General features: G+C 32.2%; 1 protein-coding gene across 4 annotated transcripts in view; it reads left to right on the plus strand.

Annotated features, from left to right (window-relative positions):
* ksr1b (kinase suppressor of ras 1b) overlaps positions 1 to 14,557 on the plus strand; it is a 52,544-nt gene that overhangs the window by 21,819 nt on the left and 16,168 nt on the right. For 3 of the 4 annotated variants that reach the window (XM_073818183.1, XM_073818184.1, XM_073818186.1), the window contains 2 exons: positions 8,072 to 8,219; positions 10,168 to 10,621. In XM_073818183.1, coding sequence (XP_073674284.1) covers positions 8,072 to 8,219; positions 10,168 to 10,621 — 602 coding nt within the window. Of the gene's footprint in view, positions 1 to 3,265; positions 3,397 to 8,071; positions 8,220 to 10,167; positions 10,622 to 14,557 lie in introns of those variants that run through there. The other variant, XM_073818185.1, reaches the window with a different exon arrangement.

A 14,557-nucleotide genomic window follows, 5' to 3' on the forward strand; every position in this document is an offset into this window, starting at 1 on the left:
ATAAAAGGTGTTAAAAAGTGTCTTTTACTATTTTTATATAATATAAAATATAATTATTAAATTTTATATATATATATATATATATATATATATATATATATATATATATATATATATATATATATATTATATATCATTTTATATTTTCATTTATTTTTTTATTTAGTTATTAATGAAAAATGCACATTTGTCTCAAAAGTTGTTAAAAAGCATATTTTAAAAATTTTCTTCATGACTACTATTTTATTAATTATATAATATAAATTATATTGTTATTATTAAATATAAATGTAATATTATTTCATATTTATTTTTTATTTCAATAATTTTATGTAATAATTGTATTTATTTATTTATTTATTTTTATTACAAAAAAATGCACATTTAAACATTAAAGTTGAACATAAAAGTTGTTTAAAAGTGTATTTTACAATTTTTCTGCAGGGCTATATTTTTATTTTATTTTTGTTTTTATATAATTTTTATTTTTTTAATTATTATTTATGTGCCAAAAAAAGAACACCTTTTATCATCAAAATCACATACAAATTTATAGCCAAATAAAAGTTGTTAAAAGTGTCTTTTACAAGGTCAGTCTTGTTACTGTCAATTGTTCAAATTTAGTTTGGACTTTTATTGTGTTCAAAAAAGCAAAAAAATAAATAAATAAAATAAAAATAAATAAATAAAAAGTGTCTATTACAGTTTTTCAGCAGGGCTATTTTAATTTTATTTAATTTAATTTAATTTTATTTTATTTTATTTTATTTTATTTTATTTTATTTTATTTTATTTTATTTTATTTTATTTTATTTTATTTTATTTTATTTAGCTGTGCCACTGTGGATGAAACAGCCAATTTATCATGTTATAAAAAAAATGTCAAAACTAAAAATTTAGATTTAGTTACTTTTTATGTTCTCACTAAAGGAAATAAGTTTACATTAGGGCACTGCAATTACTAGAATTGTAAATAATAAACAAAAACTAAAACTTATCTAAAAATAATACTGAACTAAAAATAAATCAAAACTGCAAATATAAAATAAACTAATTCAGCATTTGAATAAACATAAATATATATAATACTAAAAAAACACTGATCCATAATATGCATGCTGTAACTACATAGTGCATCTGTCTTTGACAGTCAGTGAGTTTAAACTGTCGTCACAAGTTGACGTCTTTACACTTGAATAATTTTGTATATTGTGACTCATTCCTTGATGTTCCCAGCTGCCACAGTGATGGGGTTTCCCATTGCTCAATAACAGTGAGAGAGTGGAGCAACAACCATAACCAGTAACCAGTCAAATGAGTGTTGTTTTTTTAGTTTGTTCCTGTTGCTGTATTTTGTGGCGCTGATGGACTGTCAGTTGCTTATGGAATATAACGCTTCATTTAAATCAACCAGAGTTTGGAGCGTTTGAGTTCAGGCAGTCCACAACATGCCAATGTGTGTTATTGAGTAAGTCTAAAGGGCACAGGCAGGAGTGGTTGTCTGAGTCATTTTTTTTTTTTTTGGGTCACATCCTGTGGATCGACTACAGGCCTTCCTTAAGGCAGAGATAAAGAAAAAGAGATAGAAAGAAAAAAGTGTTTATGATGAATGCAATCTCACCCAAACCTCTGTTTCCTGTGCTGTACCCCTCTCTCGCTCTGCTTTGTTCCTCTGATGTGGCCTCTTTTTCGGTCCAGGATGAGCACTCATGCACAAAATGTATGGTGACAGGTCAAAGAAGGACTTAGGCCAGCCTAACCCTCATTAATCTCTGTTTCTCACAGTCAAAAGACATCCTGCTTAGTTAATAGCCTCATAAATGAGTCTTTTTGTGGAACAGTGGAATTTGTGATGTCTGCTCAGTTGTGGAGCTGACCGTAAAGATGTGCAAAATTGCATATTTTGAATGTCGACGAGTCAGTGGGATGTCAGAAGGACTAGTCTGATAATTTGTCATAAGGAAACGCTGTATAATAAAGTTGGTTTCAAGTTCAACTCACCACTATCAGAACAGTTTCTTAGGGGCCTTTACACAAGAGGACTAAGATTGGATCAGAATGCAGCGCCTTGAAAGATTTATTTAAATTAATTTAATTTAAATTTAGCATTTCATGAGTGCAACATAAAAAAATAAAAATGAGAAAAGATTGTCAAACTAGTTTTGAACATTTTTATTTTTATTAATTTTATTTTATTTTTTTTTTAGATTTTTTTAAGTTGTATTATTTTTATTTTATTTTAAAACACAACAGTATCAAAATAGTTTTGAAGATTTAATTTATTTTAAAATACATGTTAGAAAGCATTGTCAAAATGGTTTTGAAGATTTGATTTTTTTATTTTTTTTATTTGATTTTTGTTATTTGATTGTATACTTTATTTTAAAATAAAAGTTAGAAAACATTGTCAAACTATTTTGACAATTGTATTTTATTTTATATTTTAGTTTAAAATAAAAGTTAGAAAACAATGTCAAACTAGTTTTGAGAACTTGATTGTATTATTTTTAATTTAATATTATTTTAGATTTTATTTTAAAAGTTAGGAAACTGTCAAACTAGTTTTGAAGATTTTATTTTATTTCATTTTATTGATTTTATTTTAAAATAAAAGTTAGAAAACAGTCAAACTAGTTTTTAAAGATGTACTTTTTCATTTAATTTAATTTAATTTTAAAATTAAAGTTAGGAAGCATTTTCAAACTAGTTTTGTAGATTTATTTTATTTCTGGGAAAAATTGTTACAGAGAAGAACATCTTTTCTCAGTTTATTTATTTATTTGTAAATGGAAAAACAAAACAAATTATCACATATAAATTGTTATTATTATTTTTTTTTTACCATTTTTCTTCAGGATGAATATTTTATTTTATTTCTGGGAGAAATTGGCCTCTTGATAATTAAGTTGAGTCATTGTGGCTAAAAAAAACAAACAAAAAATAAAAATAAAACAATGTCAAAACTGAAAATGTATGGTGTTTAGGTGCAAGTTTATTTATATAAAAAAGTCATATTCATTCTTTGATTGTAAATAAAATGTTGCCCCTGAGTCAACAAGTTGAACATCGTGACCCATCCTTAGTTGAGAGAAGGGATGTTAAACTGCCCACAGGAAACCGAATGCCTCTATTGGTGACCATGTGTTTTTAGGAGGAGTGTCCAGAGCTGGAAAGAGACTTCCCAGCCAGGCATGTTCACAGGAAGGAAAGAGGGATCGAGGGGAGGGACAGTGGGGAAAGGGAGGAGGGACAGGACGAGTAGGAGGGGAAGTTTGGGTTGGAAGGGAGCAGCTCTCACAGCGTGACTGACTTGAGGCTTTGAGGAGAGACTTTGGGTTTGTTGTTTCTGGGATATGAGATTTAGTACAGGACAACTTCAGCGGAGAATCTCTCATGGTATAGTAAACTTGGCTGCTTCATGTTTGACAAACTGCTTCATTTTAAGACTTTGTCAACTGTGTGTTTGTTTTTGATGTTTGTCGGTTTCCTGCCTGCATGCAAGCCTCTGTGGTCATAGAAAGTCTGCAAACGGAATTACCAACGGCAGATCTCTACTAACGCTAACGCATCAGGCTCGTGTCGAGAATTTTGCAGACTTGTGAGGAAATTCCTCGTTTGCCATTTGTTTGAGATGCTTATCAAGTTGAAATTCCACTGAAGACCTTTGGTGATTTTGATCTATTTGTTTGATTTGTAAGCACCTTCTATCACACTTTTTCTATTTGGTTTTAGTTTCATGTGAAGCTTTACTGACCAGCTGTAACTCTAACTGGTTATGACTTACCTTGAAGAATTATTTGATAGGGGCGATTTTAATTGCGGGTGGGAGCCTATGTGTGTTTGTTTGGATGGAGGCTAGCGTAATGCTGCGTCTTGCTTTTATGTTCAGAGCATCACTCCCTGAGTTACGTCAGCTCATAAACTCAGGTAGAAGGCAAGTTCAGACACCACCTCGGTATCGGTATGTGTCATTTCACCTGCTCTCTGCCCCAGCTTGTCTGTTTTAACACAGTAATTCACATACTTATTAACTTGGACATACACATGTTGTATAGAGCAACCAAAAGGTGCATTTGATGTGTTTTCTGAATGACTGAAGATAAAATAAAGATATCTTTTAAATGCTTATTGGTTTGATTTAGACTTGGCTTAAGTTGGTTTATTTCGGGTTCTTCTGCTGTAAGCTAAATGAGTGGATGAAGTTGTCTAGTATTTGTTGAGAGGAGATCTGTGCTCTTAATGCTGATCTCTGGCTCTTGTTCAAAAAGGAAGTCTCTGTGAGGATGCTGGGAGATTTCCAGTCCCCTGAGAGTCATGCATGTAATTTGGAAGGCCGTTAAACTTGTTTATGATGTGCTGTATCACACACACCCACCTCATACAAACACAATTACGTGTGTAAATGAAGATATACCTTTTTTTTTTGCTTTTGAAAGGGGTCCTATTATGCTTTTTCACTTTTTGAATTTTCGCCAGTGTGTGTGTATGTTTGGGCATAAAAAACATCTACAAAGTTACAAATCTCAAAGCCCACTCTAACGGGAGATATTTCGTTTTTTAAAAATCCCTTTTCAAGATCTACAAGCAATGGCTCCCTTGGACTACAGCGTTTGTTTTCTGTATGCCATGATGTTACATTCCATTAGAATATCATTCAAATAAATCCCACCTACGGAAATTCAAATCGTTGACGAGATGGGGGATTCGCCTAATTTTAGCGATGTAGCATGGACCGCTGCTTCTGGGATGCTTCAGCGAGCTGCATGGCGGCTTGTATAAACGCAAGCATTAACTAAAGTGTCCGCAAACTGCTACGGTAGCCGTGCTGGAGCCGTGCCGTTGTTGTGTGCAGTATAGAGGGTCAAAACACATGTGAAGCCACGGCTGATGTAAACACAAGCATTGACTAGAGTAACGATCATCAGTTGCCGTGTCGGAGCCACGCCGTAAATAATTAAATAAATTAGCACGATATGTATCGGCGATCTCACAGGCTGACGATAGGACCAACACTACTCTAGCATATTACGTACTCACCCTCCATGCATCCTAAGTGTATATGGCTTCCTTCTTTCAGACGAATGCAATCAGAGTTATATTAAAAATAATCCTGGCACTCCCAAGCTTTACAACGGCATAGACAGAATGGCATAGAATCAGAGTCACTTTAATCTAGTTTGTGCAGTTGTACACGGAACTTGCTGCTTTGGGAAGGGGTGTGGCAGTACTGAAACGCCGTCTAAGCTGTTCGCCAATTGCAATGCAGTGGGATTGCTAACCAATCACAACACATTTCTTTTTTCAGAAGGCGGACCTTCATCAAACCCAGAACTAATCGAGCCATTTGTGCCAGCCTGAGGAGAAAGCTATTGTAATTATGTAAATTCTGTGAAATATAATGCGTTTTTCGAACCACCAAGCATGAGAGCATGTTCTAGTGCACCCTCAAAACAAAATAAAGATTTTGTAAAAGAGCATAATAGGACTTTAAAATTTTTAAATTTTTAAACAAATAATTAATTAAACGAAACCCAACTCTACTCATTTAAAAGTACATTAAGTATATTACAATATATTTCCATATTCATTCCCTGTCGAATCAAACAAAGTTTAGAAACTCCCTGGCTCACGTTTTAATTTTCTCATATTTTTGATTTCGTACAAACATAAATAGAATCTAAAGTCAAAATATTGTATGTCATGAATGTATATTTACTGGATAATCCACTATTTTGTTGAGGGGGATCAGAATGACAAGGTTCACCTGAGATTTGGAGTCAAATTACAGAAGAGGGAAATGTTTTAAGAACGATGGCAGCATCATCATGTTATTTTTACACAGAGATTAGTGATCTGTCAGTCAAATCTGTTGACTTTAGCATTTTTGTTGCATTTTTTTTTGCAAATGGTGACAGTTCAAACAAACATTTTTTTTCAAACTTTGTATGGCCATAACTCAAGAAGTATTAAATATTTCTTTGTATCCTTTTAGATTTTTAGATTAAATTTAAAAGAAAAATCCTGTATCCTTATTTCAAAAGCTAAATTACTAAAAATGTGTAATTAATTAGTTTATTTTCATATTAGTTTCAGTTTTAGTGATTTTTGTTAAGTGCTCTTGACATTTTTTATTTTTTTTCTGTTTAGCTTTAATTTTGTATTACTGAAAATATTTTTTGTGTGTAATTTGTAGTTTAGTTTTTTAATTACTTTTAGTTATTTTATATGCGTTTACCATTTTTATTAGATTTTTATATTTGTTTAGTTTTAATTTTACAGAATTTTTTGTTTTAGTTTTTAATTACATTTTATTTTCATATTAATTTTAGTTGTAGTGATTTTTGATAAGTGTTTTTACCATGTGTATTATTTTTTTAATATTTCTATTTAGTTTTAATATTGTATTACTGAAAAAAAAATGTTTTTTATTTTTTTAATAGTTTGTTTTTTATATTAGTTTTAGTTTTAGATTAAGTTTTAGTTTTTAATTAGTTTGTTTATTTTCATAATAATTTCGTTAATTTTGTTAAGTGCTTTTGCCATTTTTATTAGTTTGTTTATATTTCTGTTTAACTTTAATTTTTATATTACTGGAAATGTTTTAGTTTTTATTGTTTTAGTTAAGTTTTAGTTTAAATGTTTTTCATATTATCATAGTGCTTTTGCTATTTTTATTATTTATTTATTTAATTTTGTATTACTGATTTTTTTTAGTTTTTAATCAGTTTATTTTTATTTTAGTTTTAGGGATTTTGTTAAGTGCTTTTGCCATTTTTTCCTTATTTTTTCTGTTTAATTTAAACTTATTTAGTTATTTTCAAATATATATTTTTTGTATTTCAGCTTTTTTGTAATACTGAAATTTTTTTGTATTATTATTATTGTTATTATTAGTAGTAGTAGTAGTAGTAGTAGTTTAATTAACAATAACAACACTGATATATTATATATCACAACCTTTAATTCTGGTTCTATTATTTAATTGATGACAGTGAATGGTGTAAAATAAAAGTGTTTGATTTTTGCATTGAGTAAACAGTTGAAGATAAAAGATTGTTTGGAAATTCAGAGCGTCTGAGTTCTCTCTTACTCCAGGGTCACTCAGGGAGGGTGACTTTGGGAAATGGAAAACCTTCCACAACATTTAATTATCAGCTTTGTCCTTGAAATGTAGCTTCTATAGCTGTGTGTGAAAAACACACATACATATCTCTGCCAATCAGTAAACATAGCAGTAGTTGCCAGACAAACAGACATTACTATTCACCTCATTGGTCCATTTTGTTAATGTTTAGCAATGTTTGACTCCACCATCTAAAACATTGATGTTGATGAATCTGATTCACCCTGTTTTCTTTGTCAATAGGCTTTATGTACATCCTTTGATCCTTTTGACCAAAGGGCCTCATGTGTCCTGTTATCTATTCATCTACCATGGAGACTACACTGACCACAACTACAACTGTTGCTGGGCAGCTTCTCAATCATGCGTTTGAGTAGAACTGTGTGTGTGTGTGTGTGTGTGTGTGTGTGTGTGTGTGTGTGTGTGTGTGTGTGTGTGTGTGTGTGTGTGTGTGTGTGTGTGTGTGTGTGTGTGTGTGTGTGTGTGTGTGTGTGTGTGTGTGTGTGTGTGTGTGTGTGTGTGTGTGTGTGTGTGTGTGTGTGTGTGTTTTGGGTGAGAATTGAAATACAGCAGGGAGACGCCAAAGAGTGCAGGAATGCTGTAGGGTGGAGGAATGGAACAGAGACAGGCGGACAGAGAAGGAGAACTGGTATCTGGACGTTGGCTCAGTCTGGTGCCACGAGATGCCAGCGGTCTTAGTGGCGGCGAGGGGATTCCAGGGGGCTTTATCACCTAATCTTTCTCTAATTAGTATATAGACTCCGTTCTGTCTGTCTACAGCTACAGAAATGCCATAGACTCTAGTCAAATATTGGCCAGATATGACAATACCTGAGTCATGAAGTAAATATTTAGTGCTGTTGTATTGAATATCAGTTTAGATGTATGATGTTGAATCATGTGCAGTTAATCACCAGTGTCTCTTTCTGCTTATATGATGTCTTCCAGGCAGTCCCTGTGAAGCTGTCTCTGGATGCTCTGCTGCAGATGTCCAGTGCGCAGGTGGAAGACACCATGAAAAGACTGGGCTCTAGCAGTGAGGAGTGTTCCCGTATCACCGCTGCCCTCTCCTGTCTCAAGAGCGCTACTGACACAGGTCAGTGCTGACTTCTTTCACCTTACTCACTTTTGAAGCACACTAAAGCTTGATTTGCCTACTTATACTATGCCCTTAAAATATGTACACTTTTGGTGAAGAAAAAGTACACACTTGCCTAGAGTAAGCAAGATTTGTGACATAAACAGACCACTCTGTCACATAGTTACATGCAACCTGTTACTGTAAACTGGCCTGTGAAACTTTTGGCATACTCTTTTTAACATACTATGCTTTGGAACACACTTATTCTAATCTCACATGCTATTAAGGATGGATAGTGTAAACATTGAGACGCAGGCTAAGCTTTAGTTTTAGCTGTTGGCTGTTTTATTATTTTGGCATATAGAAATAAAAAACGAGGAAGTCTACAATTTTGTAAATGAGAATTAGTAAAAAAAAAAGAAAGAAAGAAATGAACACTTATTCAGCAAGGATGCATTTTATAATGACTTTAATTTTATACAATTATTTTTCAAATAAATACTGTTCTTTTGGACATCTAGAAAATGTTTTCAATAGAAGACATTTTTAAGAATAATATAATATGTTTCTTGAGCACCAAATCAGCATATTAAAGTGATTTCTGAACAATCATGTGACACTGAAGACTGAACTAATGCTGAAAATTCAAATTTGCTATTATAGGAAAAAATTATATTTTAATAAGTATTAAAAACATAATGATGAGATTCTCGTGAATTGATATTGTACAAAACCAAGTATGGTGAAACACAAAGTTTTCCAGACCATTGTGGCATCTAGATTTTAAATAATTATCTCAAAAATGTAATTTTGATCATATTTGTGAACAGCAGTTGTTATTGTTTACTGAAAAGTAAAATCATTTTTATTAATTCAATTTAATATAATAAAACATGAACTTAAAAAAAACAAACTTGGCAATTAACTAAAATCAGAACTGAAATGTAGCTTAAATAATTTGAAGTAGTTTTACCAAAAATATTTTTAAAAATCTGTTAAAAAAATAAAAATATCAAAAACAAAAATTGAAAAATGAAAAATATAAAGGCTTAAAAATGTGTGTATATATTTGTATATATGTATAGAAATGCAGAAGAAAACCGTAATATTGCAATATGTTATTACAATATAAAATAATGGTTTCTATTAGAATATACTTTCAAATATCATTTATTTCTGTGATGCATGATCCTGCGATTCTTATAAAAATAATGGTTTTATAAAAGTTATTTTGGTTTTATAAAAAATATTTTTTAAATAAAACAATTGTTTTTTATTGTAATATACTTTAAAATTTAATTTATTATTTATTATAATTTATTAAATGTAATTTATTCTTGTGATGCAAAGCTGAATTTTCATTATTTTTCTCTAGTCTTAAGTGTCACATGATCCTTCAGAAATTATTCTAATATGCTGATTTATTATTAGAAATATCTAGCTGGAAACCAAATTATTTTTAGAACCTGTGATACTTTTTTATTGAATTCTTTATTGAATAAAATATAAATATTTTCAAAGAATATAATTCTTTGCTATTGCTTTTATCAATGTAACACATCCTTGCTGAATAAGTATTAATATCTTTCAAAAAAGAAAGAATGAAAATGTACTGACACAAACTAAACAGTAATGTATTTTGTTAGAAAATAAATGCTGTTCTTTTTAACCTTTTATTCATTAAAAAATCGTGAAAAAAAAAAGTATCTCTGGTTCCAAAAAAGCAGCACAACTGATAATAAATCAGCATATTACAATGATTTCTGAAGGATCGTGTGACACTAAATACTGGAGTAATGATGCTGAAAATTCAGCTTCGACACACAGGAATAAATTAGATTTTAATGTATATTAAAATCTAAAAACATAATTTTACATTGTAATAATATTTCCATTTTTGATAAGATAAATGCAGCCTTGATGAGAATAAGAATCTTTTGAATTGTCTCTCATTTTGTTTTAGGTGGAGCACTTAAGAAAGAGGGCATCCCATGGATAGCAGAACCTGCTCACCGTGACAGTACCTCTGTTGACCCGCTGTCTTGTTCTATGCGGGCACATCAGTCCTACAGTCCCAGCCCAACCGGCTGGCCCCCTCCTTCTGCTTTGCCTGCCCCTCGTTCCTGTGTCTCTGTTTCTGCCCTACCCTCAACGGACTTCCCTACAATTGTCCACCCTCACTGTGATGGGCTGACGGACCCTTTTTCATCCTCCCCGCAGCTGAACCGCTGCATTTCTGGGCTGCCGTCTACCCCCCCAGCCACACCGCCAACGAGACGGTATGGCAAACTAAAGCCCCCACGAACTCCACCACCTCCATCCCGTAAGCTGCTAAACTTACTGCCTAACATCACCCTCACACGCAGCAAGAGCCAGAGCCAACTGGCCAACCGGATCGATGAGCCCACACCCAACAAGTAAGTTCAACAGTGAATAATGTTTTATTTATGGATGTATTACTCCATGGCACGATGATCTCTTAATTTTGACAGCCGAATGATGTCAAGTATGACAGTATTGATTTATGTGAGTCTGCTGTTGGGCTTTATGATGACTTTAAAAATTACTATGTAGATTGAAGCAAATTTGACTGCGAACTAGATATGCATTTCAGAAATTGCAGACAGAAATCCTAGTGCAGGCACTGGTTCTGTGTAAATGAAATGCCATATCAGACCTGCTTTTGTTTTTGTAGTAACAAAAAAAAAGTGTCCCGTTGTTAGTCAGCTACAAACAGAAATCCACATAAAGTCACTCTGTGGCTATAAATAAATAATAACTATACTGATTAAAATGTAACATTCTGTAATGTTATATTACCTTTTAAAAAATACTTTTTATCTCACAATCCTCACTTATTTCTCCCAATTGCTAGTTTACATCTCACAGTTTTTTTCTCACAATTTTTTTCTCAGAATTGGGTGATATAAACTCACATTTGCAAGTTATAAAGTCAGAATTGCGAGGTTTACCCACAACTGAGACTCTTCCCTCTCAAAATTAGACTCTATAACTCGCAATTACAAGTATATGTCTCACAATTCTGAGAAAAAACGTCAGAAATACGAGATATAAACTCGCAATTAAGAGACAACAAGTCATAATTGTGAGAAACAGATTCACATTTGCAAGAAAAAAGTCAGAATTGCGGGTTTAGTCTCGCAATTCTTCAAACCATACGTTTTTATTTCGCAATTCTTCAAACCATACGTTTATATCTCACAATTCTGGCTTTATTACACACAATTGAGAGTTAATAAAAATTGTGAGGCCAATATTTGTATCAGTCCTTTTTTCCCCCTCAAAATTAGACTCTATAACTTGCAATTACAAGTTTATGTCTCACAATTCTGAGAAAAAAGTCATAAATGCGAGATATAAACTCACAATTGAGAGAAAACAAGTCATAATTGTGAGAAACAGATTCACATTTGCAAGAAAAAAGTCAGAATTGCGGGTTTAGTCTCACAATTCTTCAAACCATACATTTTCATCTCGCAATTCTTCAAACCATACGTTTTTATCTCGCAATTCTGACTTTATAACTCATAAGTTTATATCTCAATTCTGAGAAAAAAGACAGAATTGCAAGTTTGTATCATGCAATTATGAGAAAAGAAAGTCAGAATTGCAAAAACAAATTCAGAGTTGCGATAAAAACTCGCAGTTGCGAGAAATAAAGACAGAATTGCGAGATACATACTCGTATTTACAAGAAAAAAGTCTGAATTGTGAGTTTATAGTCTCTCAATTATTCAAACCATATGCTTTTATTTTGCAATTCTGACTTTATTTCTCGCAATTGCAAGTCTCACAATTATACGTTTATATCTTAATTCTGAGAAAAGAAGTCAGAATTGCGAGAAATAAAGTCAGAATTGTGAGATACAAACTCACATTTACAAGAAAAAGCTATTCTTCAAACCATGTTTTTATCTTGCAATTCTGACTTAATTTCTCGCAATTGCGAATTTAAATGAAGCAGTTTTGAGAAAGAAATCAGTCTCGCAATTCTTCAAACCATGTTTTTACCTCTTTAGTTTATATGACGGAATTCTGAGAACAAATATTAGAATATTAGAATTCTACACAATTATAAACTCACAATTGTGAGAAACAAAGAATTGTTTATAGTATTTTTTTATCTTGCAATTCTGACCTTATTTAGTATATATCATGCAATTCGAAAAAAAAAAAAATCAGAATTGGCAGAAAAAAAATCTGGATTGTGAGATATAAACTCGCAATTGCGAAAAATAAAGTCAGAATTGCAAGATACAAACTCGCTTTTGCAAGAAAAAAGTCAGAATTGCGGGTTTATTTTTTTAATTATAAGTTTATATCTCAATTCTGATAAACAAGTCAAAATTGTGAGTTTGTATTACACAATTCTGAGAAAAAAGTCAGTTTTTTATTGTTTATTCAGTGGTGGAAATGGGCTTCCATACATAATTAATTCCTGTGATCATTCAGAAATAATTCTTATATACTGATTTGATTCTCAAAACCCATTTCTTATTTTAAATGTTAAAAAATGTCTTTATATTATTTTTGTGGAAACTAATACATTTCTATTCAGCATTATTTAATTAATAGAAGAACAGAAATTTATTTAAAACCAGAAATCATTATGAATGTCCTTACTGTCATCAAGTGAATGCGTCCTTGCTGAATAAAAGTATAAACTTCTCAAAACAAAATACTGACACCAAACTTTTAAAAGGAAGTGTTTATGCTAGAAAGAAAACAAATTACATTTCAATATACAAATACAATTAAGCTGTCATTGCTCTCTGTAACCAAAAAACATCTATTTTACCATTACCCTGCACTGTGCATTGATTTTTGTTTCCCTTCCTGACACAACCTAATACTATAAACATGATGTCAGATTCTCAGAAACACTTACTGCATGATAAAGTCATGCAGTAATGCTGTGAGGTGATGGGAATGGAATATATTCATCTGAAGGGTGTAGATAAAATCTGAAGCATAAGCAGTGCCTCTTCAAACTGTAAGATTGTTGTCAGAGTTAACAACAACATACAGACTTGAAACTGAACATAAACATATGCTGACATTTCATTTTAACTTGACTAAAAATTTCCGGACTCATTACACGGACAATTTCAGGGTTTGAAATGAATATTCTGTCATCGTTTAGCCACCAAATCTGGCTTTAATTCAGCAATCCTGGTTACAGTTACAATAAATGGCACCTGAGCATTCAGGGTTTCACAAAATATGCATTAACTATCATAAATGGGGTCCATATGCTTTGTGAATTTTTTTTCAAAGTCTTCTAAAGTGTAAATGATAAAAACAAGTTTTATGAGCAGGATGCTGACTCTTTATAAATCCAAAGAATTTTAGTAATACATTGCACAACGTTTGCTACACGTAAAAACACGTTGCCTAACTCAGCAAAAATTTGGAACGCTGTTTGGCCCTGCAGCATAAATAAAGAAATCCTTCTTAGACAAAATGTTCTACATATTCTTTTAGTTCACGTTGTTCATATGTGTACCATGTGTTGCCCAGCCCAGTGTGTGTGTGTTCACTCTGTGGGATTGGACTGCTGTGACATCTGATTTCACTGATGGCCCACTTCCAGGCAGGTTTTGGAAAGTAGTTCAACACTCCCCGTCCTTTCCGCCCCTTCACGTCGGCCCCAGTGTTTCCCGTTAGCACAAGGCCGAGGTCAGACCCTTTCTCAGACTCGCTGGCGTCCAGCGCTTGATCATTCCCGCTCCTCTAAGCCAATAAACGTCCGCAGGATTGGAGCTTCTCCTCATAATATGTGTGTGAACTGAATTCCTCAGCAAAAACTCCCTGCCTGTGAAGCTGCACGCCTGCATTCGCACCACATTTTTGAAATATTTGTGGTGGAAAAGCTGCAGATGTGTGTTTATTTAAAGTACTATAGAAAGATTTTTTGCTGGGAGGTGCAGAGTGAGTCATTATGAGAGCTTTCTGGGAATCCTAATTGGGTGCATTTTAATAATTCCAGTGAAGGTTACAGGTGATGAGTCTTAATGGTTTTAGGTTCAATTGTATGTTTTGTTTTTTAAAAAAGTTGATTTTAAATGGTTCTGCAGTGTAAAATTCAGCTTATAAAAGCTGAATGCCAAAGAACAGAATTAATCACGCATTTTTTTTTTCTGAAATTATTTGTGCCTTTTTAAATATACTTTTATATTGTAATAATTTCACATTCAACATATAGTTTTTTTTGTTAAACATTTTTAATGATTGGAGGTGAGGATCACTGATACCAATATTACTGATGTCCCTAGGATTTTTTCCCCTAATATTTAACCATTGAATATAGCCATTCAACATTGTAGTATAAT

This window comes from Garra rufa, chromosome 14 (genome assembly GCF_049309525.1).
Source record: "Garra rufa chromosome 14, GarRuf1.0, whole genome shotgun sequence".
NCBI lineage: Eukaryota > Metazoa > Chordata > Actinopteri > Cypriniformes > Cyprinidae > Garra > Garra rufa.